Below are 24,757 nucleotides of genomic sequence, written 5' to 3'. Positions count from 1 at the left end.
ATTTTTCTAACTGAACTGCTCTTCTTATTTTGTCCCAAGAATCTTTCAACTGTAAACTCTTAACAGGCTTATTATCAAACAAGGCCTCTATACCAATAGTCTTAAAGAAATATATTCAGTTCAGGCAACAGAACGAAGTCAAGAGTATAAAAACTCCTAAATATAGGTCAGGGCCTACAACTTTCCAGTGATCCTGGAAAAAGCCAGCCAGAAACCCATCAGGCCTCTGTGTGCTAAGTTTGTCTGCTTTAGAAACAACCTTTGCCACCTCTTCAAAACCAACAGGCTCAAGCAGCCGGCGAATTCTCAAATGCTGGCAAAATCTTCTACATCCTAAATGATGCTCAGAAAAACGTAATGCTTGCAGAAAAGTTATTTTTACATCACATTTCTATGATGATGGCAATTAATGAAATGCCTTATTGGTTTTGGATTTTATAAAATTATTTGTAGTTGCTTTCGTGCCTTATAAATTTTGCAGATGGTGCATGTGCCAAATTCTTTTGAAACAAAAAAAATTAAAACATAGCAAAAAATTTGGAGTCTCTGAAATGCAGGCCATAGTTGGCAACGTTTTCTCTCTCATTTTTTTTCTTAATTTGAAAGCATATTTTTCCTTTGAGTTACCCAGTGCATTGAGTTGAAGTGGGGAACTTTGGCAGCCTCATAGGAAGACCTATTGTGCTTTTCAAACAAGAATTACTTTGAAAGCTTCTCACACCTTCCTAAAACGTAATAGGGCATTTGATCTATTCCTTTGATGATGTTTTCCAATAATTTTCACTTTTCGGTAGTTTGGTTGGGGCGGTCATCATTTGCTACTGAATTTTACTCCTTTCTTTGGGGAGAGGGAGAGGTCAAGGAGAAAGGACGTCCATCAGGACGATAGCACACCACACCACTGCTCAAAGATGGAACTACTATTGGAGTACGAGATAGATGTCTATGTAAACAGAAAGCGCTTGCCAGATCCACGAGTGCATCAACTATGAAAAGCTACAGGATACGTGAAGTGGAAGAATTTATCATAAATTTTCAACAAGATAATCCATCAAGTTTTCATCAGCTACTAATGCTACCTAACGCCCTGTTTAGCATAGATAAAGTATACTGCTCTCAGTTTTATGTATAATTGTTCTTGGGGCAAGGCCAGGATAGAGGTTGCGACATGAAGATGAACATCACTTTTTATGAAAAGGAATGTCAATCTGAGACCAATAATAATCCTTATTTGATTATTCTCTTCCAAGGAACACAAAAGCTACTACATCCTTAAACAGCAGTAGCTGTGAATGAAATTCCTGGGGAATATATTTGCAGATTTAAACTTGGAAAATAAACAAAAGACAGAAAAATATATCATATGGTGACGTTTAAGACAAGTTAAAGCCATACACAGGTTAATAATCTTCTAAATCGAAACAAGTCAATAAAAATCGTGGAACACTCCTCAAGAAATAGATGTTATTTAAAAATCGCTTCAAATGTATCGGGGTCATATCAATCTTTGAAACTCTCCCAAGTACATGATATTTTCATCAACAGCTAAGACTTATGTCATCGCACGCAAACCCCATTATCCCACCAAGATATATTCTCAGCAGTTTTTCTGTCAGAAAATCGGTTGCAGGATTTACAATTGCAACCCCATTATCCCACCAAGATATATTCTCAGCAGTTTTTCTGTCAGAAAATCGGTTGCAATCCCACCAAGATATATTCTCAGCAGTTTTTCTGTCAGAAAATCGGTTGCAGGATTTACAATTGCAACACTTTTCCATAATTGGCTGCAGGATTGACAAGTTTTGGCCCACAGACTTGCACAGCAAGATTCTGGTGCATAATTTGCTCATGAGATGGGTATCGTATCAAAGAGACCGTAAAATTCCACATCTAGCCAAACGGATTCCTAGCTACTCTACAAAAAGAAAACCAGCCTTAAAGCGCCAACGAAAGATGGCTTTACTCAATTTTCATATATCCATTTACTATAACAAAGTTTTCCCAGCACATACGAAAATTCTCTATGAGGTCCTTGGACGCAAGAAGCGAATCTGAGCAGATGAAGATTGCAGCAAGATAAATGATTAAATCCAATAATTCGCATGCCATAAAAACCTGAAAAAAAATTATTGGGCCACTTATTCTCTCCAATATTCATGCATCAAGCAGGGACATATTAAGCGGTAGAAGAATCTGAATTGATAAATTCAAGCTGCAGCAAGGATCAAAGGTGATCCATCAGAGACCAATGCACATTCAGTGCCAGAAATCCTCGAAATGAATATTTGCCAGCTTTCATGTCCTAAGATCTTCCGACATTGCAGATGGAATACAATGTGTTGTGAGAATATCAAGAGTTGCTGCCTTTGCCTTCTTAGTCTCTAAAACAACCATCTGCGAGAGACCCCAGAATACATATGTGAGAAAGAGAGTGAGAGAGAAAAGAGAGAGAGAGAGAGAGAGAGAGAGAGAAACCTGCTGGTATTCTAGATTAAACTGCAAAAATTCACCATCATAGTTTTCAACCATTGCGGCCAGCTGCTTTAAATTTTTTATTGGTTCATTATTGAATGCAAGAACCTACAGTAGTTCATTCCAATTTCAGAAAAGGTTCAGAGAAATTCATAATGAAGCTCCCACATGTGACCAACCAGGAGCTACACCAAGGATCTAGTCCTACCTGAGTATTAACTATGTCTTCGTATCCAATGTTGATATCTGACACGAGCACCTAAAATTTTGCAGGATCAAACAAGACAACACTTTGATGTCATAGGACGAATGAAGCTAAAAGCAAGCAGTGGAAGACAAAGTCATGATTCTACTCCTATTGACATTAAAAAATATGACCCCAACCTGGGAGACAACAACTAGTTGCTCATCTTCTGTCTGTGCCATAGAATGAAGCAATTTATGAAGCAGTTTGACTGGGGAATCATAGTCATAATCCTTCCCATACTGCAACAACAGATGAAAACCAAAAAGTTATACATATTCCTTTCAACTGTTTTATGCAAGACAAAGCATGGATTATGGTTCATGATAAAACAAGTAAACTGGGTGGGCGGTAGCAAAACCATGCCAACACGCAGAGATGAACTTCCATAGCATTGATATGCTTTGCAGTTAAACGAAAAACTATTTCTAAATACATAGTTCTTGAACTTTCTTTTATGAAGCCCAAAAAGAGGCTTAATGTGAAGTACCTTTCTGGTTTTTCAGAAAAGTGAATGAAAGTCTAAAATTAGTGCTTTATATGACAACAAAAACTACTAGTTTCTACAGTGCAACAAGGTCATTTGCAGTTGGGTTTGTGTTCAGCTCTATCAAACATAAGCTCAAAGCAGAACTGACACAAAACTTAATTTTCAGTCTAAAAGGTCATAAAGCTTGAATATGGATCACAGTTGGAGAGATATGATCTCAATCCTTTGAGGATCGGTTGGCTCAGGTTTACATTTGGATGTAAATCAGTTCATATATGTAATGGTTAGAGATTATTCCAACTATTAAATCTACATATATTTCAGGTTAAACTTACCTTATATATTTGAGGCCCTACCAAGTTAAGGGGGCTGAACTAGACTAGAGTAGCATTACTTCAGCACTAATGAGAAAACAAATGACATGCTCCTCATTGCATGGATTAATCAGATAATAAATGTACTATGCAGCTTAAACCGACAAGTAATTTGGATATTTTATCTGTTTGAACTTGAACTTTCTGAATAACATCAGATTCATGTGCGAAGTCTTTTCAGAGATGAATTAATTCATCTGCATATCATAAGTAATTGATAGGATCAGCCACAGAAGCTGTTTGGTATAAATGGATAAAATGTTAAATTTTCATGCCAAAGAACCAACCATCTTCTTAAACCTTTCGGACACTATGCTAACCTGTGGTTCTTTTAGAATCAGGTCTGTGAAGTCTGCTCGAATTGGCTAGGTTCCAATTTCTGAACAGGATGGCCCAACCCACTTGAACCTAACAGTTTCACACAACAAAAATGCAAGTAAAAACACCAAACTGTACATATTTTTCTACTCCAATTTCCAATAAACTTGGATATCAACCATAAATTGTGAAGGAAAAGAGACAGAGAGGCAGTCACTTTATTATTTGACCACAAAAGTGTATACTATAGTAGTAAATGTAGGATTGTGCACCTCAGAACGGAGGTAAGGAACAGAAATTGCTGAAAACACAAATCCAGCAATTATGTAATACGATGGAGGCTTCCCCTTGATATGGGCAGGAACAAGGCGTTTATGTGTTGCAACCTCTACATTGAATTCAAGGATCTGGGATTCACGAAGAACTTTTACGATCGCACTTTCTCCAGTATATTTTTGAGAAACAAGGTAACTAAAGCCAATCCGCTCCCCATGCCTAAAAGGAACTGACATAATTGAGATAAATTAGAACACTATATGAACAAGAATATATAAGGAAATACAAAGCACCGTAAGAAAAAATTAAACAGCAATCTCGACATTCATTTTTGTGTGCACCTATTATTGCTTATAACCAAAATAAGACTATTTATTTTAGAATAAAAGAAGTTCAAACTTCAAAGTGTCTCCTCTAGGTACTCCCGCAGTGTATAGCAGAATTTCATATAGTTGCAGAAATAGAAAATATACCCTTTTATATTACTTTAATAATGTGCATGTTGAGGAAGTGTCTAAAAGGTGAACCTTAATATAAGGTAATTACTTGGTTTCCTTGAAGCAGATAAAATACATCTAACATGTTGCTGTAATAATACACAGATGAAAAACTGAGTCCCACACTCACACAAGTATAAACAAGGATACAGAATATAATTTAATCAAAGTGCTGACACCAATTGTTTATCCACATTTATAAGCAGAAAATACCCAACTTTTCAGAAAGGTCACATGCACAAAAGCTCATATAGACATCAAGAATAAGAAACATGTTTAGCTTTTGCATGAAAATGATGTCAAAATTCCTAAAGATCTCAAGGAACTTGGGACCCAAAGAAGTTTTCAGTTGATGAGCAGCATATGTTCAGTATCTTCTGATATCCAGATCTCAAAGATCACATCAATCTCAAGAAAAACCCTACGAAAAAGTCCATCAGGCACCATTTATTGGTTCTCACTGGCTCTAACTTTTATGATTCGTTCATGTCTATCAAAAGAGCTAAAGTTGTGATCCAAAGACATGTTAATCCTTTATTATAACTTCATAAGCTTTGGATAAGAAAGAAAGAGTGGAGAAAGAAATACATGAATTGTTCAATGACTTAGCACTTTCTAATTACTGTAAACCAAAATCTAAAATACTTAATACTTAAGTCACACAGACTCAAAAGGGGGCAGCACCCATGATGACATGACGCAGGTGTGGCTCCAACTTGCACCCCAACCGCACCCTATTCTATCCCCTTTCAAAAAATTTTTTTTTCTTTTTCTTCTCTCTCTCCATCTCTTTTTTATTTACAGTAATAAAAGTAAAAAAAAAGGACAGATTAAGCTAAGAAACAACCATATAATTATATATATACTATGAATACACATATTTTTATAATATATATACCCTCGCCACACCCACGCACCCAATTTTTTTGGGATGTGCCATACTGGCACCTGCATCCGCACCCGCACCCCACATCCATGTGACATAGCTTAATAGTTATTTATTTCAAGAAACTTAATGACAAAAATTGGCAACTACAAAACATGGTACAAGTGATGTTTGGCATGATTGGATGAGCATGATCAAAAAATTATGACACAGAAATGCTAGAAAAGCAAGCAATCAACCCAAAGAGTGCAGTGACATGCTAAGCAATAGTGTGACAGCACATGTATCTGAAAGGAAAAAAAAAAAAGAAAAAAAAAATGAGATACTTAACATGCTTACCAGTCCCATCATTGGCAATATCAATCCCATCAAAGGTGAGAATGATATCTGAGGGTCTCAAAAACCTAGAAGCTGGAGCAGTAGGTTCTACCCTTCTTACACGAACTCCTTTCTGGGTTGGTGTCATCCCCATAGCTTTTCGGAGATCGGGATTCTCCATCTTTTGCCACTCAACCCCAAGGATTGGGAAACCTTTCATGCAATACCCACATTGCCAACATAAGAACAAAATCCTAATATGAGAGATCTAAATGTCTTTGAGGAAAATAAACAACAGTTATTTCACATATTATATAAGGTAAAATATACTGATACAAATCAATCATATGGAAGCAAAATAGGTAGACTAGAACCCTATGAACCATCAGACAGATTCATGCCATAACAAGCATTATCAGGTTACCTGTATATTCCTTTGATTGTTCGTAATCTTTTATGAAGTGCAAAATGACGGGAGTTGGAATGACATATCCAATGTTTTCTACATCTTCATGTTTGAGAGACTGAAACGCAATTCCAACACACTGGCCCTTATTATTAAAGGCAGGACCACCAGAGTTACCAGAGTTGATGGCAGCATCAATCTGTCAGGAATAGCGTAAATTAGCAGACGTGATTGTGCCACACCTTCTCACTCCACCAACTACATATGGAGATACCCACAACAGAAAAATGGAAAAAAGAAAAACTGCATTTATCTTCTCTCCCTTTTTTTAACATTTCCACTAAGTTATCCTTAAAATGGAGGTTGACCAATGCATAGATTACATCCACAGCAATGTTCAGCAAGTTCCGAACTTTAAAGAACTGAAAATCCCATTTAAGATGGAAGAAAATCTGAAGAAAGAATAGCACACAATAACAAACAAACCTGCAATCCCAACAGCTCTGTGGACCCATGCACGTAAGACAAGATCTCTATTCGTGAGACAACCCCACTTGTCACGGAAATTGTGTCGCCTCCAATAGGGTAACCAACTACTGTTACAGCATCTTGCAGGGATGGCAGGCAACCAAACTCCACTGGTGAAACTCCATCCCAGAACTCATCATCATCCACGGTTAGCATTGCTGCAACGTATAGTATGAATAACTTCACTATCACTCATCTACGTAATAACTTAGTAATAGCAATAAGGATGGAATGCTTGACCTTTTATTTGTGCACATGAGAGAAGAAGAATGATACGAACGAAATAATGAGTAATGAAAGCGGTAAAAATGTAATGAATAAAATCAAAGAAGTAGAATTTTTACCAATATCACATTCAGTCCCAATAGCTAGAACTGTTGCCAAGTACTTGGTGTCAGACCCACGCTTCTTAAGTTTCACCTGGGTATGGTGCTCAACAGAATGCGCATTAGTAAGAACTCTCCGGCCACCAAGGATGAATCCGCTGCTGCTGGAGCTATATTGCCGCTTTCTTTGCCAGGGCAATGAGAAATTCGGATCGGTATGGACGCAGAACACCTTAACCACAGCGTCCATTGACGGTACAACCTTGATCACGCTCTCCTTCTTCACTTCACCAACATTACCAGCAGCAACCCTCGATAATTCCCCGTCATTATCTTCGACCACTCTTGTGACCATCCTAATCGGTGAACCAAGAACTCTATCGGAAGTCGCGTTCTCGATTTCCGGCAACACCGGCTCCCGAGCAATAAGCTCCATCGAGTGCCCAGTTGGACTACCTTGAGCACCAATAGACGAGTTTTTCCTCGCCCGGCCGCGTTTGCGGCCCTCCGGACTATTGTCATCGAGGACCTCAGGGCTCGCCAGGGAGAGATCTTCCATAACGGGATCAGGAACGCTGGCTTGGGTTTCTTTCATCTTTCTATTCCTCTTCCTACCAGCCTTCTTCATCTCTTTCCCAATGAAACGTTTCCCTTCCGAACAAAAATTGCGCGATACCCAATTTGAACCGGTTCCTTTTTTATTAAGACTCGCCGAAGACCATCACTCCATCGACACGACAAAAGCTAAAAAACCTCGAAGTGATAGGAAAACAGGAAATCCGCAGAAATAAAGAGAAAATGATGGAACTAACAAGAATCCCCAGCAAAAGGAAGGTATAATTTTCTCGCCGACGAATTCTGGGATAAAAGAATCTACCACCTTCAATTTTGAGCCGTTTTATATGCGGAGAAAAAGGAAAGAAGGTTACAGTTTCAAGGAGACACTTGAAACCAGTCAAGAGATATTAAGAATGCCGGTTTTCACTCTCCTGTCTTCGTCTAGAAATGGAGGAAGCACGCAGAGACAACGAGGAATCCCCTCTTCCTCTGCGTTTCTCCGTGAGAGGAAGGAAGATTTCGAGAGAGAAACTCGGCGATGTTTCCAGGAAATTTTCACATTGAGCCACTAATTTTTGCAGAATATTTCAGACGGTGCGTAACTTTTTCAAAAAAACATTCCACGACTCTCCTTTCGTGAACAGACGAGGGCGACTTGGGTGTATGTTTCAAGCTGCTACAAACCAGACGATCCAACTCAACTCGATAATTTACTTTTAATATTATATATATTATTATAATCGCCCCCTTAGGGGAGCAGACTGATCGGTTCATGACCAAGTCAAGCAGGTTCACAGCTCTGCTTGGTTCTCTCTGTGTACCTTAACTTTTCATTAAGATGATTTTCCATGCTTTGTCATTTCTGGTTATATTATTCAAAAGAAGCAGCGGACACAGTATACTTGAGGAAGAAGAATCCTTCTATTTTTTTGCAAATTTAATTACACCTAAAATGAAGAAAGCTTTTATTTTTAAGGTCCCGGCTTTCAACCATTATAAGTTGCAAAATCAAGAAATCACATCTTTTTTTTATTTTTGGCTATCAGTTAACTTGAGTTGCCACATTACCACATTATAAAGCGAAAAGGGTCTTGAATGCCCACCTTTAAACTTAATAGTTCTGCATAAGTTAAAAAGAAGATTTGAGCAAAATCTTGGCAAATTAAATTTGACTTCGACTTAAATTTTATGATGAAGACTGATTGAAATAACCGTATGAGTTTTTAACAATACAATGATAATACTATGTTAACGAATGATTACAACTATCAATTAGGCTGGATCGAAAGAGCTGAGTCAGATAGCGTACATTGTCCTGAACAATTAAAAACAAGGATGCAGTGCAATACAAATTATCTCAAAAAAGGAGCTGTTCAATATGATGACGATATTATTGAGAAGATTGTTTTCTTTCAAGGAAGATCGGAAGGGAAAACGACATTGAAAACTAAGCTATAGTTGACATTGTGTGAACGGGGTTCAGCTTAGTTTCTGCTTTATTAAGTTCTCGAAAAAACAGGAGTACATAGAAAAAATTTCCCTGAAAGTCAAGATATGGTGTGAAACAATTTGATTGGAATCAAACCATCAGATCACAATAGATCCACGGTTGCGACTCTTTCAAAAGTAAAACTTGAGAACTTGGCAATCTAGAGGCCAAACTTATGGTTTTATCTCGAGATGCACTTCACAATTTGTCAGTCTCGACAATGGAAAACTTTAGATGGTGATCGATCAGCCAATTACGCGCACTTGAAGCTCATTTAAATTGAATGAACTCTTCTTTCATAAGGATATCGAAGCCAATTTGTAAATTATAAAGTAATCATATATAAATTAGCAAAACCAAGAAGTTGGGCCATAAAATTTATCTTTTTATAGACATATCACTCCATTTGTCTATTGACTTTCATAATTAGAAAGAAAAGGCTCTTTGTTGATCATTTGGAAAACAAGACAAGGCCTCCACTTGTTTTTCTCATCCCAATGAATTTTTTGAGAAGGTTGTGGTTGAGTAGAACTTTTGGTAGGCGTGAATTGGATAAAAAAGGTTGAGCCACACCATGCTTTTCTTGGCATTTGTCTAGATATATATGTACACGTGCAAATGTTTCTTTTGTGGAGAGTTTATTTACTTACGGTTAAAAAATCCAAGGTGATTTGAGATAGTGGGATCTAAATTTCTGGATATTTCATGCCAGCAAGAGGCCAACGACTCACCGGTTGAAACCAGACTTTCCTTTCTCTAGTAGTCAAGGCTGCATAGATGTCTGATGAAGATGTGTTATACTTCATGTTGGTATCATCTTTCACCCCATATGTTATAGAAGCATAGCACCCAAAAAACCAGCCAGATGTGATATGCCACTTGGAGCATAGATTTTTTTATATTGAGGAGTTTATACAATAGAGATTTAAAATCCATGTTTTTCTCAACCTAAGAAACGAGCAGAAGCTTCCATGAACTCAAACCCTCGTACCCACCTTGCTTTAGTATTGCTTCCATCATCCTTTCACTTGTAGTCAGTGTCTCTCTCCTCTCCCTTTCTCCTCCACACTTTTTGGCAGCACTGAGAATTGATGCCTCAAAAATACGAAACAAAAACTGATTACCTACGAGCCCCCACCCACACCTTAGCCTGGGCACCGGGCCGGCCTTGAAAAACTGCTAAACTGGCTCGGCCTGGCCCGATAATTAACAGGTCAGACTTGGGCCCTCGATTGTGTTCGTTGGGGGCCAGAGAAGCCCGACAATAATTTAAAAAAAATAATTTATTTTTTTTAAAATAAGCTTGGGTCAGGGTTTTCATTTCATACTCGATACTTTCATTCTCTTGTATGTCATTCTACTCTAGTCCTCCACTCCTCTGTGGCTCTACAAGCAAGACCAGTGAGACTGCCTCCTCCAATCCTCTCCATCGCCCATCGACCGCTTCCCCTGGTCCTCCTCGTCGGCCGTCGCCCATCGGCTATTTGGTTGTTTCCTTTGTCGTCCTGTCGCCGATCGGCTGCCTCTCATCCTCCAGGAGAGGAAACGTTTCTCTCCCAATTCTCTCTTATTATGCTTCTTCATTTCCTGAACCTGATTTCCTGTTCGAATATTTACGATTGTCTCTATTTTTGTTGAGTGCAAAAACTAGAAATGGTCGAATAATTAGAGCATTGAATTAGTCAGGGTTTTGCTTTCTGGATGGTGATGGCAAATGATTTTCCTTCTTATTCGCCTTCATAACATCATTTTTGGTTGTTGAACAATTTTTTTGCACGCAAGATGTTCAATGAATCAATATGGCATTCTAATTATTTTGTGGATGTTAGTTGTCTCCCTAATTTAATAAGGCAGTCTATTCACAAAAGCTGTATGAAGAATATTTATCCACGTCTTACCTGCATTTGTGTCTATGTAACAGGTTAGAACTTCGAATGCAATAGGACTCAGGTTGCTCACAGGAAATATCACCATGTAAGAGAAGCTCGGCCAGCCCAGCCGGCCCGTTAATAATCGGGCCGGGCCGAGCCTTGGGCATAAAATCAAGCCCGAGGCCCGATTAACTATATGCCCGGCCTGACCCGATTGTTAACGGGCCGGGTATCGGGCTGGCCCGGCCGGGCCCGAATGTGCCAACCCTCTCGGGGGCAGTTAACATAGGTTGTTAACTAGTACCAACTTTTGTTGTGCATTGAAACTTTTTAAAGTTCAACAGGATTCTACCTAATTAATTACATTAAGTTCTTGGAACCAATGACAAAATTTTCTTGTTTCAAGAAGCATGTCATGATGATAAATATTGTTCATAAGTGCAATGATCAATTATTTGGCATAATCACTTTGTGTTTTTTGAAATGGTCCTAAAAACACGATATTTTTCTTATCAAACGTCCTCTCAGAGCTTTAACTTTGTGTTGCATATTAAACCATTGCAACCCTCTCACCTAGAGGACCCAAAAAAAAAAAATGTTCGTTGCTATTCATGTCCAATTCATTTGAGAAAAAGAAGCTTGTTGACGAATTTAAAACTTAGTGGGTCATTATCAGCAGAGGGGACAAGAAAAAAATCCGGCTAAAGGGCACCCATGCTTGAAATTGTTACTTTTAAGGGGACAATCAATGTGTAAATAAATAAATGGCTATCAGATACTAACATAATGAACAAGCAATTTATGTAGGCTTGTGCGGGCAACTGCATACACAAGCCTGCATGTGCCTTCTCCACTGGTCATGATCTTCTTCCTATCCATTTTTCATCTTGTCGTTTTCCACTCAACTGGGGGATGACCGATCTGCAAGTCAGATCCAATCTCCATCTAGAAAATCCCTGATAAAAGATGCAATCACATCTCTGGGACCTCACAAGCGGTTGTCTTATGCGCCTCATTCAGTCCGACCAAGGTGGGTCCAGGTCTGAGCTTGCCTGGCTGTAAGAGTCAGGCTTATGCCTTAAATACTTACTTCACCCAACCAGACCTAACCTTTCTCCTATGCTTGAGAAATGAAGAAAATATACAAATTATGCTGATCGCCAGCATGCACTGTATATAGTCAACATAATAAATCTTTTGGCCTCAACTTGAATGGCCACGCCGATACAGCAGAGCTAATCTCAAGTAGATCAGCATATTATTATAATTGGTAGGTTTTTATCCCCGAGCTAGGGACATGACCAGCATATTATTATAATTGGTAGGTTTGTTAATATCGCTACAGTTCTAATGTTAGTTCTCTATGGCAAATATAATTCATGTATTAAATCATCTTCCATGAAAGTTGGTAAATTTTGTGTGCTATTGCTGGGCTAGTGAGTCAGCTAGGTGAAAATGGTAAGGGTGTAGATTTGGTACTTGATGTTGTGAATTACTCCCCTTCAGCATGAACACCTCACATGCTTGCCCATGCCCCCCCACAAAGGAGCCATGTCATTCATTCAACCATACCACATATCATAAGATGGAGTAGGAAAATGCAGTTGAGTTTCTTTCCAAAGGTTGGATGCACATAATAACTCTCATTTAACAACCTACCAACTAGCACAACAACCAACAAAACTTTCTCCCCCCACTCTCTCCCTTGTTTGATGTATGTGACATTCTTCACTGCATATGAAAAATGTCCGTAAGGTACACCTTCCTTTCAAGTTTCAAATACTGGGATGAAGCATTACCTAAAACTTCTCCATCAATGCATTCCTTCGGTTGAGCAAGAGATTATCGATTGCTCAGATGGGACCTAAAGATCATTCTCCTTGCCTTTGAGGGCAAAAGGTTGTGTTTAACTAGACAGAGTGCACCTCAGAATAGCACCCATGAAAATCAAACACGAAACACTTAGTGTACGTGACACCACCTATGTTAGGCCCCTTGAGGCTCATCAATACATACTTCTATGATGAAAAAAGTAAAGGGGAGTCCTTTCTTCTTTTTTTTACTGTGGAAAAGTTCACCAGGATGAGTGCACCCTGGATAACCTTTTCCTTGCATGCATGCCATCAAACATTTATCTATTTGCAGCTCAATCGTCAGTTGGTCGACGTATCAAATCTTGACCTGTCACATTTATGTAGGAGAAATTGTTTATCTAGACCGCTGAGACGGTTGAATGCACCCACAAGAAATGGAAAGTAAAAACTCGCTATAAGTAAAATTTTTAGGTTAAATTTTCACTCATAAATTCGATTCGGACATTGGATTTTCAAGATTTAACGCTTTGAAGCCACCTGTATGGTTAGCTTTTGTGAAGAAAAAAGAAAAACGAAGAAACACCAACAGCAAATCCACCTTGCAGAAACCATTGGTTGTGGCCATTGATACTCAGATCGAAGCAGCTCGGCAGCTGACGACTTAATTATTGTGACCTAAAAAATAGGATCCATATCGACGTAACATATTAATGGAGTCAATAAGTTAGGCCCCGCAGGGACCGGTGGAGAATGGGGTCGTCGTCATAAACACGCTTAGACGAAGACGCCTATATAATTCATTCCTCTGCTCACCATTTCTTCACCTCATCCTCCATTCTCTTCGGCCTGTCTAACTCTTCCTTCCGTGCAACACTACTTCTTCCAAGATGGTTGCAACTCTGAAGACGGAGATCGAGCTCAAGTCCTCTGCTGATAACCTCTGGAAGGCCATCTCTGAGTCGACTGAGCTCTTCCCCAAGATCTTCCCCGATCAGTACAAGAGCATCACCATCATTGAAGGAGATGGCAAGTCGGTAGGCACAATCCGAGAGATCAAATATGGTGAAGGTAAAAAACTTCTATCTGGTGATCTATCATTAATTAACAGTGTGACCTAAAGTCTTCCAACATTCACTTTTAAGCCTCTTTTGATGGTTTTGCCAAAATAATGTCACTGTCTCTCAACTCATGAGCTAGATGTGACCCTTGATTTCAAGTGGAAGTTGGGGTCATGTGATTCATGAGTTAAATAAGGCTGAAACTCTTTCAGCTCTAGATTTGCTCCATGTTTAAGCTTAGGTTGTTCTATTAACTTGAAATTTCACGATCCACGTACGCTTGAAGAAGCTAGAAGATCAGTGTGTTCTTGGAGCACACGTTTTTAGAACACATGTTCCAAGAATAGCATGTTCTTGTTTTCAAAAAAATATAATGTGATTATGTGAAACGTTAATTGTTGGGCTAATGGATAGCACTTATAATCGTATCATGCTTCCCGAGAGAAGAATATTTTCTTTGCATATCATATTTTATTGGAACATCTGTCCCTCTTGGTCATTTTAATTCATATTCTTTAAGAATTTATGTGACAAAATATTTTTGCCATACGCCTTTTCTCTAGTTTTGAAACGATAAGCACTTCTAAAGCTCTGTCAAAAACGAAACAGGAACTTCGTTGAAGAAATATATTATAATATAAGCATCAGCAATTGTCCCAAGCACCATCTCTCTCTAGTGATCTTTTAGTCGAGCCAATATCTTTCTAAAAATTTATTTCTATCCGCAAGTCCAGATCTAATATATTTGTATGTATGAAATCTGTGTTCTGGCCTTTCCAAATTTTTTGGGGAAAAAAAAGATCTCGTGGAGTTCCAGAAATTTTTTATCTGTATGAGGTTTAAGAAGATGGATCTGTCATTTATTTTTTCTTTTTTCTCTCAAATTGAAACAAAGGTATTTTTTTTAGTTTCACTATAACTAGTATGTAAAAGATATAAATCATTTTTTGAACCAAACCAACCGGATACATGAAATTTTAAAAGAAAAAACATGAAAAATATTAAAAATAACAAATATGGTATAAACCTTGAAAATAGCAAAGATGTGATGGTTTTGAATCTATATACTCCTTGATAAAGCTACAAAAGAGTACTTTTCTATCGGAAAGAAAAAAGACACATTTTGTATCTTTAATTCAATAATGATCTGAAGTAAAAGATTGACGTTACCCGTGTGACAGTGCCATTATGGAAAGTGTGACAATCGGATGATGCAATTGAGCAACTATCGATCAGCAGAAGTACAGAGGGAAAAAAAATTGGCCCACTACTGGCGCATGTTAGGTCTCTGATTCTCTGCTTTTGCTTTACAGGAATCCCAATTGTGACCTTTGGCAAGGAAAAAGTGTTGGTAGCTGATGATGCAAACAAGACAGTCAGCTACACAGTCATTGAAGGAGAAATATTGAACTTCTTCAAGGTTTTCACTCCAACTGTGAAGGTCTTCCCCAGTGAGGACGGCAAGGCATGCAAAGTAGTGTGGGATGTTGAGTATGAGAAAGCCAATGATGAGGTTGGGGAGCCTACCATGATCCAGGAGTTTGCAGTGAACACTCTCAAGGCACTGGATGAACATCTCCTGACTGCTGCTGCATGAGATTACGAATTTAGTCAGACTTTGCCTTTCGAGTTGTTAGTCTAAATAACTATAGTTGAAGTAATCAGGCTTTTTGGTTATCATCTTCATCAGCAATGTGAGATTTGGGTCTTTGGACTATTTGGATATCACTGTGATAGAGAAGAGAGTCTGAGATGATCCATTTGAAGATTTTCAGTGTGCTTGTTCCACCCATTATTAATAAGAAGCCGTTCCCTGTGTTGTGGCAAAATTTCACTTTCATTTTTCAATTCCTCTCTCCAACTTATTAACATAGTTTGGTTCAAAGGTGAAGAGAGAGGTGTGAATTCTATATTAGGTTGCCATCTTGATCTAACCGAAAGTGAATTGGAACTAGGACTGTCAATTGGTCAGGTTTGTGTTTGACAGCAGATCTTTCATATGAAACAACATCTAGTCAGGTTCAGACACCCGTATCAGACTCCGGTGCCTCAAGAAAGTGATTCACAGACCTAGCCCATGTAATCTAGAAAATGTTTTACTCGAGCTGATCTTCAATCACCACTCTGTTGGGAAGTAAAATCCTCGGGAACTGAGGTTTCATTCCACAAAGAATATGTACCCATTGCTTTACTTGAACGATATAGAGGAAAAAACATGAGATAGAAAGGGAAACAAGGTAATTAAGCATTACCAAAAGCATGAGTCAGCCATGTCTTGAACTAGATTAACGAATAGCTCTAGATCATGAGCTAACGCCTTGTACTCTTATATAAACATCTTAGTTTTTCTTTGGTTATGCCAGCATAAAATCCCACTCTCCTTGGCTGGCCTCTCGTTGGCAAAACTCTTTAAACTTCACTAGCCTGTAAAGTCCATAACCAGTTCTAATTTTACTGTAAGGAAACATGTAATATGTGGCAAACATTAGTTTCAGCTGAAAGTGAAAACTGATAAATATGAACCATAACTCCCATCTGTTAATAGGAATTATGTAGAAAAACATGAAAATGGTACGTAAAGTGCAGAAGGAAAAGAAAGGAACAATGTACAAATAAAACAGGGGGACCTTAAAATCGGTACGTACAATGCAGAAGGAAAAGAAAGGAGCAATGTACAAATAAAATAGAGGAACCTGAATGGTCTAAACCTTGCAGATTGCAAGCATATCCTTAGATTTTTTGTAAAATTTTGTTAACTTGGTGCTGACATATTTAATCGGGCATGGGATATGCGAATCGAAACTATGTTTTGAGATGGAGCGCCCGATGTATTTATCTGTTTCTGGCTCTCCCGTGTCTATTTTTTTTCCCTATCTGACCCACTTCCATCCGTAATTATGAATGTCATATAGGGATTGAATGCACATATACTGGTCACATATACATGATATATACTCATACAGTGAGTAGACACAACCTTCATGAAGTTGGGCAGGTAAGGCCATCAATATTGCATGCTTCGGTAGGTAAGATGCCACAGTAGTAAGATGATATTATCCTCTCATAAATAAAATGGTGTTCAATGTATATTTAACAACACTTATTCTTACAATCACGTGCCCTTTTCATTTCTGAATTTTGGGACCTTTTTCGCCCCTTCTGACAGCTTTTGCATTCCATTGACCATCTAGGTGATGTGTGGTATGCAGTTTCTCATCTATCTTTTGATTCATCCCATTAGGTATGATACCTCCCATACTGGGTACTACTAATTTACTCTTTGAAATTAGGTTTCATTTACTCATATAAAAAAAAAATCTGCATTACCAAGCACAGCGGTGCAGATAAGTGAAACGAGCAATTTATTGAAATAACATGAAACAGGATTTAAACTTACAGATCCTTTAATGAATGACATACATGCTGAAAATCTATATGTATTTGAGCACGTCTCTAACTAAAAGACATTATGTAAAAGATCCTCAGTCTCACCTTGCACACGTACATATTATTACAAGCATTCAGAAAAAGTACAAATTCACAAGCCTAACACAATGACGCTGGAACTGCAGAACGAGTAACTCATTCCTCTATAAACTTATAGGTGCTCCTTTCATACACACACACATGCATGCAGAAAGAGCCTTCTAGTGAGGCACGCGAAGATAGAGGGGAACAGGGTTCTCAGCATTCGGAGGGGCATCCCATACAGAGAAGGCACTAGAGGCGTTCAGCCATGTTTCTGTAATCTTCGGGTAATGCCTCTTTATCACATCCTTGAGGCTCTCCGTGGTGTTCACCCATTCAAGCCCCTTCTTCGTGTATGTTTCCTCATTGAAGTAGCTTGTGAAGAATCTGTCAGCCTCCAATCGCCTGCAAATTAATGCATTCACCTTTTAGAGATGACATCTATCTATGCTACAATGCAGTAAAATGGTGCTAGAAGAGAAATCTCTCTCTCTCTCTCTCTCTCTCTCCTCCACATATACAAACACTAGATACATAGGCGTATCGTTGAGAAGCATATATGAATCCATCTACCTGGATGCCATCAAAAGGAAGATGAAGAAAGCAGTTTCGCTGATAGCGAAGCCTTTGATCTTCTTCTCTGCCATGAGGCCAACCAAGATATCCATCTTCTCTATATCGTCGTCGTAGACCTCTCGGAGCACTTTAATGGCCTCCTTGTCGTCGGTAAGGTCTTCCCATCTCTTAATTGGAACCATTAGCAAGTTTCTGCGGAACTGGTTGTATCTTGCCACACCTCTCTCCCTATCCCGATAGACTGCATCCATGTTAACAAACCAAACAAGTTAATCTAATTATATGCCACACATGTTGAATTCATCAAGTTAAACATGTTTACTTTATTGAAATTATCTTCGGAACAGTGGAACTACTTGTAAATATGAATCAATAAGCATTTTTTTTATTTTGCTATTTTTTTTTCAGAAAGTAAATGATGAAATCTAATCATATGAGTGTATGCATGGACATGATGTATATGTATATGCATCTTTTGTTGAATGCAGTGAGTACCTTCTAGTGCCGCCATGTCGACATGATCCGGTCTCTCAGAACCATCAACATTTTGAGCAATAAGGTCCCTTAAAAACAAGGGGTAGTTCCAGAGCTCTAGTGCACCACAGGCTTGGTGGCCCATTGAGACTAACTGTGGTGTGAACCCAATCTCACTGAGCTTCTTCTCTCCTTTCAGTCCCACTAGATCGGCCATTGGAACCCTGTGATTTTCCCATGGATTGAAAGAAAATTTTAAGTCCCTCGCATTAATAATGAAATGAACATAGCAACAACAATAAGAAAATAGTTCCTGCAGAAACAGAAGGACAAATATAATAACTTTAGTAATGATGAAAATTGGCAGAATCTAGATCAAGAATCTGAGAACCCTCAAATTCAAGAATAGGATAACACCATCCTCCCCTTTCTCAGATTCTTGATCCGAATTCCTCATCATAGAAAATAAACTTGAAACAATACATTGTTTTGTTGAAGAAGAAAAACAAAGCAAGAGGTCCTCACTCTTCAAGTACTGGAGGTGACTTGTCTTTTCCTGCAGGTAGGTGGATGCTCCTAACAAGGAGAGAATCAGGGAGAAGGGAATGCATCCTGTAAACCGCAGTAAATTCCTCTGTCAATGAGTAAGGAACCGCATGATTCTCCGCCTTGTACGTGCCAATGAACCCACTCAACTCAGGGTTGCCCAAATGGCCAAATGTGTCCTTGAATTTCTTCCCCAGCAGACCATACCTGCAGTCATCAATCCAACACAGTATCCAACTTCACTAAACTGTATCAACAGTAAAATATTCTTGCCATCAACACACACACATATATATATATCATAGCATGAAACAGGGATGACATACCAGTTGGTCCGCATGGCAGCGTACATAGTGTCGGTCTTTAGCAATTCCACAGTCCAGTCGATCGTATGAACCTTAGCAATCACTGCTGAAGTAACCAGCCGGGCGTGTCGATACAGTTCCTCGTCGTTGAGATGGGGATATTCTTTCTAGAATTCGAAAAAGAAAAAAAAGAATTCCGTTTATATGTTAATTTAATATATAGCTAGCTAACAATTACAGTGACTCGGTTATCATCAAAATTTGACAAGAAGAAGCTCATTTAATGTGGTGCAAAGCATAACTAAAATTAAATGAAATTGAAAAATGAAAGGGACTTCCAAGGAATAATTAGCTATCACATGAAATCCAAAGCCATTGACGTGCCTGAACTGCTTACCTTGAGGGCATCGCAGACGGCATTGTGCTCCAGGATGAAGAGGGCCTGCAGAACGGACACCCCTGCCCAGCTGTTCCGCACGTCCCCGGACAAGGCAATCCCCTGCTCGTCGTGGAGCAGCAGCCCATCCTCCTGAACCTTCAGCTTCCCGTCCTTAAACGTCCTCACCTTCGCCAACTTGGCCGCCGTGCTCCCATATACAGCACTCCCATCCCTAAATCACGCGAAATTATATCACCACCAGATTACACAAACCACATGTATTTTTATATAAATCTTTGGTCAACATAAAAACCAAACCTTTTAATTTATTTTGTTAAAAAATGATATTAAATAAATTAGAAACATCATATTATATTTATAAAAACTATTTTGATATAAAACACGCCTGAAGTTGTGTTTGTGAAAAATGTTGGTTATTCTATTATCAAAATGTTGATACTACCAAAGCCATTTATCTATAAAAACATTATTAAAACTTATTTTGCATCAACCTATCTTTAAAATAAGGTTAGATTCAAAAAAATTGTTTTAAATATCATATTTAAAAGGCCTAGTTTTTGTCCCTGAAAGACAACGACCAGGTCTCAAGTCACATCAAACCCACGGATCTGAAATCCAAGATAATCAAACATCCTCATCATCAGTGGGGGAGCTGCTTTGTAGGAAGTTGCCTATACGTAACCATATAATTTATTTTATTTACATATGAGTTCCGCAACATAATTTAGTTCATTGTATCGATATCCATGGATTTGGAAGATAATGGGCAGTCTTGCATTGAGTGGGACCTGCAGATCAACAATCCAAGGTAATCAAACATCCCCATCGTCCCTAAGTGGGGGCTTGTATGGGAAGTTGCCCACACGGAACCATATAATTTCTTTTATGTACATATTAATTCCTTAACATAACTTAATCTATTGCATATAAACACCCCTCAAATCTAAGTTAATTTCTTGTATTAGTGCTCCTGAATCACAAATATGTGGGTCTCCCGCTGCCCATTGTATCATGCTGTTCTTAATGGTCATGTAGTACGTACCACCAAGGCGTGCGTATGTTGATGTGTCCAGTTTTGATATCATAAAATCCTGTTGGCACCTCCTTTGTCTTGTAGAACCTGAAGGACTTGAGAGGGCACTGGCTTGCCACCGACGCAGGCGCCCCCAGCTCCATCTGCACATATGTTCAAATTCATTAATTTCGAGCAACATATACGGTAGGTAGGGCGTGTTTGGTAACAGGAACGCTTCCGTTCTTCGGAACGTAGTGTTCCATGAATGCAGAAGTGGAGTGTTTTTGTTACCAAACGCGGAACAAGAACAAAGCTGTAGTACTAGAACGTACCTGGTTGGTTTCTTCAAGATGGTCGATCCAGTCGTGTACCATGAACTGGATCCAGGACGCTGCAATGATGTTGAATTGCTTTCCCGTGTCGATCACCTTCTTCCTGGCAAGCAATTTGGTGGCCACAACCGCAGGATCCGGCTTCATCAGCTGCATCCGCACATTAATGCAAACTTCTCTTACATATATCCTCTTAAGATCGTGATATTTTTATTGTACAATTAATACCAAGTCCGGTTTGCCTTTTCCGGCGAATTAAGGTATAGTTCTCGTTACGTCATTTCTTGTACAGCCTAATTTCATCTAACAAACTTTCAATATTCGCCGTAGAAGCTGCACCAGTTGAATAGAAGCAATTTCGCAGATAAATTATACCGTCGGCCCAGTGACGAAGTTTCTCGACCCGGGCACAGTTCCTTGGAGTTATAAAATAAAAGCAATTTCGAGCTCTTTGCAGCAGCATCCATTTGCTAGAAATCAAACAGATTAAGTAAAATCCCTTCGAGTTAAAACTTGTGATCATTTTCACGACTCAATAATTTTAAATTTCATAGGTATAAATCTGCTTTTTTGGTACTTAGAACAACATATCTGCTCACCTTTTACTTTTCTCAGATTCAGAGTTCGGGCTATAGGGTGGGCCGCTGCCCATCTTTGACCGGACTGGAAGGGAGAATTTTTCCAGTCAAATATTGGGCATTTAAGTGAAGAACCGAGCTCACGTGTGGCTACAACACGAGCGATGTCAAAGGGTCAACGGATGGGATTTGGATGTAGACTAAAAAGTAAACATTTATTCAGAAATCATATCTAAATCTAAGAAATGACATCCAATCATGTTGGGCATTTAATGTGAATTAAATATCTGATGGAATTTGGATTCCGTGTTAAATAAATATCCTTCATTCTCGACATGTCATAAATTTCGTTTGCATATTAAAAAATTGGATTTGGATTAAGACGTGAGATGTCTGAGTTTTCATACGGAGAATGTGGGGATGAAAAATGAAGTTTACCGAGTCCTTCTGGTCCTGCGGGAGCATGTTTCTGCCGAAGAACTGGCCTTCGCTGCCTGCTTCGTTTTGGAAGGGGTCGTTGAACTCGCCGTCGGCCGTCCGGTAGGGGTAGTCGACGGGGTTGAAGCGCACGCCGACTGGGGTGGCTCCCACGTTCAGAAGGTTGTATTGCTGGTGCAGACGGCGACGCATCCCCAGGTAGAACAACCCTAATATCACCGGCAGCCGGTGCCACAGTCCCATCTTGTCTATGGAGTGAACCATCTGCATTAGCAAGATCAGTAAATCAGGGTTAAACTGCAATCATCTATCTAGTTTGTTAATGGAGTTAGTGTTGGCCACCACTGTGCTATCCTTTCAAGGTTCAAGGTTGTTTTTGGTGTTTCAGAGTGACGACTATTCGTTGTATTTCAACTTGCATATGCGTATCAGTGTCTCCTCTTCACTTTTTTTTTTTTCTTACAAAGAGTTGCCACCACAAGAATTTGAAACATAAATGAACCACCTGCCACGATCACAACCATTGGACAAACCCGCTTGAGGATCTACCTCTATCGTTATGTATGTTCTCAAAGAAACAAAAAGTTCACAAAAAGCCAGGTTTTTTGGTATTATCACTCAAAAACAAAATCAGCTGTTATTATTGACGCCAATATGCAGTTTAGGATCCCGGAGGTAAGGGGAAAAGAGGAGCCTTCCGGTTTCTTTTCCACTTTGTGGATTTATAACCTCTTACTCTCCCAAAAAATACAAAAACCAGTTTTTGAAAGCTCATTAAAAAGATTAGGGAGTGTTTGGATGACATCCTCTTCTAACACAGTTTTGTAAAAACTAAGTTCTATGAGAACCAAAGCTTCTTAATGAATTTTATAAACTTTATTTTTTGTTTGGGTGACCTCAGTTTTGATGGCATCCGAACACTCCAAAAACCTGGTTTTGAAGTCCTTTTAGTTTTCATAAAACCCAATCTTTCATTACAAAATTTGGTTTTAAAAGGTATCATCCAAACACCTCCTAGTAAGTTAACATATGAATGATTGACCTCAATTCGAGAAGAAAAGCTACTGATAATGATAAAACCATCCACGCTAGTAGTTCAGAAGAGAGAGAGAGAGAGAGAGGTGTTGATCTTTACCAAGAAGAGAAGCTTATCAATGAGGGACATCCTGGAGACAACCTCATGGAAATCTGGCTCAATGAAATGAAGGAAGAGAGCCTTCAGTGGCTTCATAACTCCCTTGAAGATCAACATCCCAACTTTCTTTCTGCGCACACAGATCGATTCACAGAAAGAGAGAGAGAGAGAGAGATTTCAGATGATATGAGATTCAAGAGCAGTGCAGCTCATATATATATATATATACATGTGGTACTTATGCATAGACATGTGAACTGAAGCATGCGTTAGACGTTGGTGTATGGACGGCGACTCGGCGGCCATTGACTTGTTTAGAAAAAAGGAGTCGAGTCTTTCTCATATTAGAGCCCCGCGGTGCACGTCTATCTTTGGACCACATTGGATGCACTCATTCAGCTGGATCCAGAAATTACTATCATACATATATACATTTCTTCAAAATAATATGTATAATTGAAAATAATTTTTTAAATATAACAAAAGACAGTAAGTGGCACTCTTTCGAGGTAATTGATAGTGTTGGATTTGAGATCTTCAGCATTTAGGACCATAGATTTAAGATCAAACCCTCCTTATCTAATCTTAAAACTCATCTCTTCTCAATGAAAAAACCTAAAATAAGAACCTTAAGTGCATTAAGCTTAATATAAGATCTTAATTAAATGAACCATAGATTTTACTATGACTATTTTGCTATTCCACGAATGTCTTTCTCCATATATACTACGATTTCGTGCAGTATTCTTATGACTCTTTCTTTGTTCCGGTGTAAAATCATGCAACTTTTTTTCTTGATTTCAGATTAGAAAAGCTACAGTCCAAAGTTACGTCAAAAGCTCGTTACTTTCAAACTTCAAAAGTTCAATCATGGTTCAAGAATGGACGGCAGATGGATAATTCGGACCCGCAATTTTTAGAATTGGACTTAAAACATATATATTAAAACTTCCGGTGATGGGAACGGAAGTTGTGGACCTACCTTCTCCAAGCTACGAATATCGATGTTCTTCTATGGGCGCAGCGGAACGACGTTGTCTATTGATTGGAATACCATTTTTCTTTTTTCTCTTCGAAAGGAAAAGGTAGAGTACGTGAGGTATACAATGACTCCAGGCTTATCACATTAACAAATAAAGCCAAGGAATCTTGTGAAGGTCCAATGGTCAGCGCGTAGCTTTTGGAAGAAAATGTCACAAGAAAACTGGAACAAGGGAATAACAACGTTACTCAAACAAGAGGATAACAATGTTAAGAGCTTACGTTTCCTCCACATATTTTTGTCAACATGTCGCATCTTGAACGCAGCCTACGCCTTCTCTTGAACGGTGGCATCAACAACAAGAGAAGCGTCAAACCCAATACCAACGTCGCCGGACGAGCAGGGGACGACCGGACCACTAAATTTTGCCGTTGTGAAGAAGATGGCAGAGGCGGCCGCCATACTTGAGAATCAGAACTTCGTTGGATGCGTCATGCATGTGGAGCTTAATTGCATGTACAGTATGATAAAAACTTGTTAAAACCGACTTTTTGTTCATTGATGCAAGAAGTTAAGAAAT

General features: G+C 38.8%; 3 protein-coding genes across 4 annotated transcripts; 1 reads left to right on the top strand and 2 right to left on the bottom strand.

The window, feature by feature from the left end:
• Nucleotides 1-2,087: 2,087 nt before the first annotated feature.
• Nucleotides 2,088-8,274, bottom strand: LOC116251237 (protease Do-like 9). Of its 2 annotated transcripts, XM_031625385.2 has the most exons (9): nt 7,157-8,270; nt 6,771-6,970; nt 6,303-6,483; nt 5,900-6,091; nt 4,174-4,406; nt 2,860-2,961; nt 2,684-2,734; nt 2,479-2,583; nt 2,088-2,397 (listed from the first exon to the last, which is right to left on the bottom strand). In XM_031625385.2, exons 1-9 carry the CDS (start codon nt 7,764-7,766, stop codon nt 2,299-2,301), a joined length of 1,773 nt encoding a protein of 590 aa, XP_031481245.1. In that variant the 5' UTR covers nt 7,767-8,270; the 3' UTR covers nt 2,088-2,298. The 2 variants fall into 2 exon arrangements, 1 of the variants encoding a protein (XP_031481245.1); XR_007572947.1 differs by lacking the exons at nt 2,088-2,397; nt 2,479-2,583 and adding an exon at nt 3,904-3,991 and having other exon boundaries at nt 2,682-2,734; nt 7,157-8,274.
• A 5,408-nt stretch (nt 8,275-13,682) lies between these two features.
• LOC116249624 (MLP-like protein 423) lies at nt 13,683-15,757 on the top strand. The gene is made up of 2 exons (XM_031622788.2): nt 13,683-13,938; nt 15,242-15,757. Exons 1-2 carry the CDS (start codon nt 13,758-13,760, stop codon nt 15,523-15,525), a joined length of 465 nt encoding a protein of 154 aa, XP_031478648.1. The 5' UTR covers nt 13,683-13,757; the 3' UTR covers nt 15,526-15,757.
• A 1,516-nt stretch (nt 15,758-17,273) lies between these two features.
• On the bottom strand, nt 17,274-23,370 carry LOC116249773 (alpha-dioxygenase PIOX). The gene is made up of 10 exons (XM_031623033.1): nt 23,196-23,370; nt 22,061-22,324; nt 21,045-21,194; nt 20,740-20,873; nt 19,695-19,908; nt 19,319-19,464; nt 18,972-19,199; nt 18,468-18,670; nt 17,970-18,213; nt 17,274-17,801 (listed from the first exon to the last, which is right to left on the bottom strand). The coding sequence occupies exons 1-10, from the start codon at nt 23,310-23,312 to the stop codon at nt 17,576-17,578; spliced, it is 1,926 nt and encodes a 641-aa protein (XP_031478893.1). The 5' UTR covers nt 23,313-23,370; the 3' UTR covers nt 17,274-17,575.
• Between the last annotated feature and the right edge of the window lie 1,387 nt (nt 23,371-24,757).

Source organism: Nymphaea colorata, chromosome 3 (assembly GCF_008831285.2).
Source record: "Nymphaea colorata isolate Beijing-Zhang1983 chromosome 3, ASM883128v2, whole genome shotgun sequence".
Taxonomy (NCBI): Eukaryota; Viridiplantae; Streptophyta; class Magnoliopsida; order Nymphaeales; family Nymphaeaceae; genus Nymphaea; species Nymphaea colorata.
The sequence above is the reverse complement of the archived record's forward strand: the minus strand, read 5'-3'. Positions and strand labels throughout refer to the sequence as shown.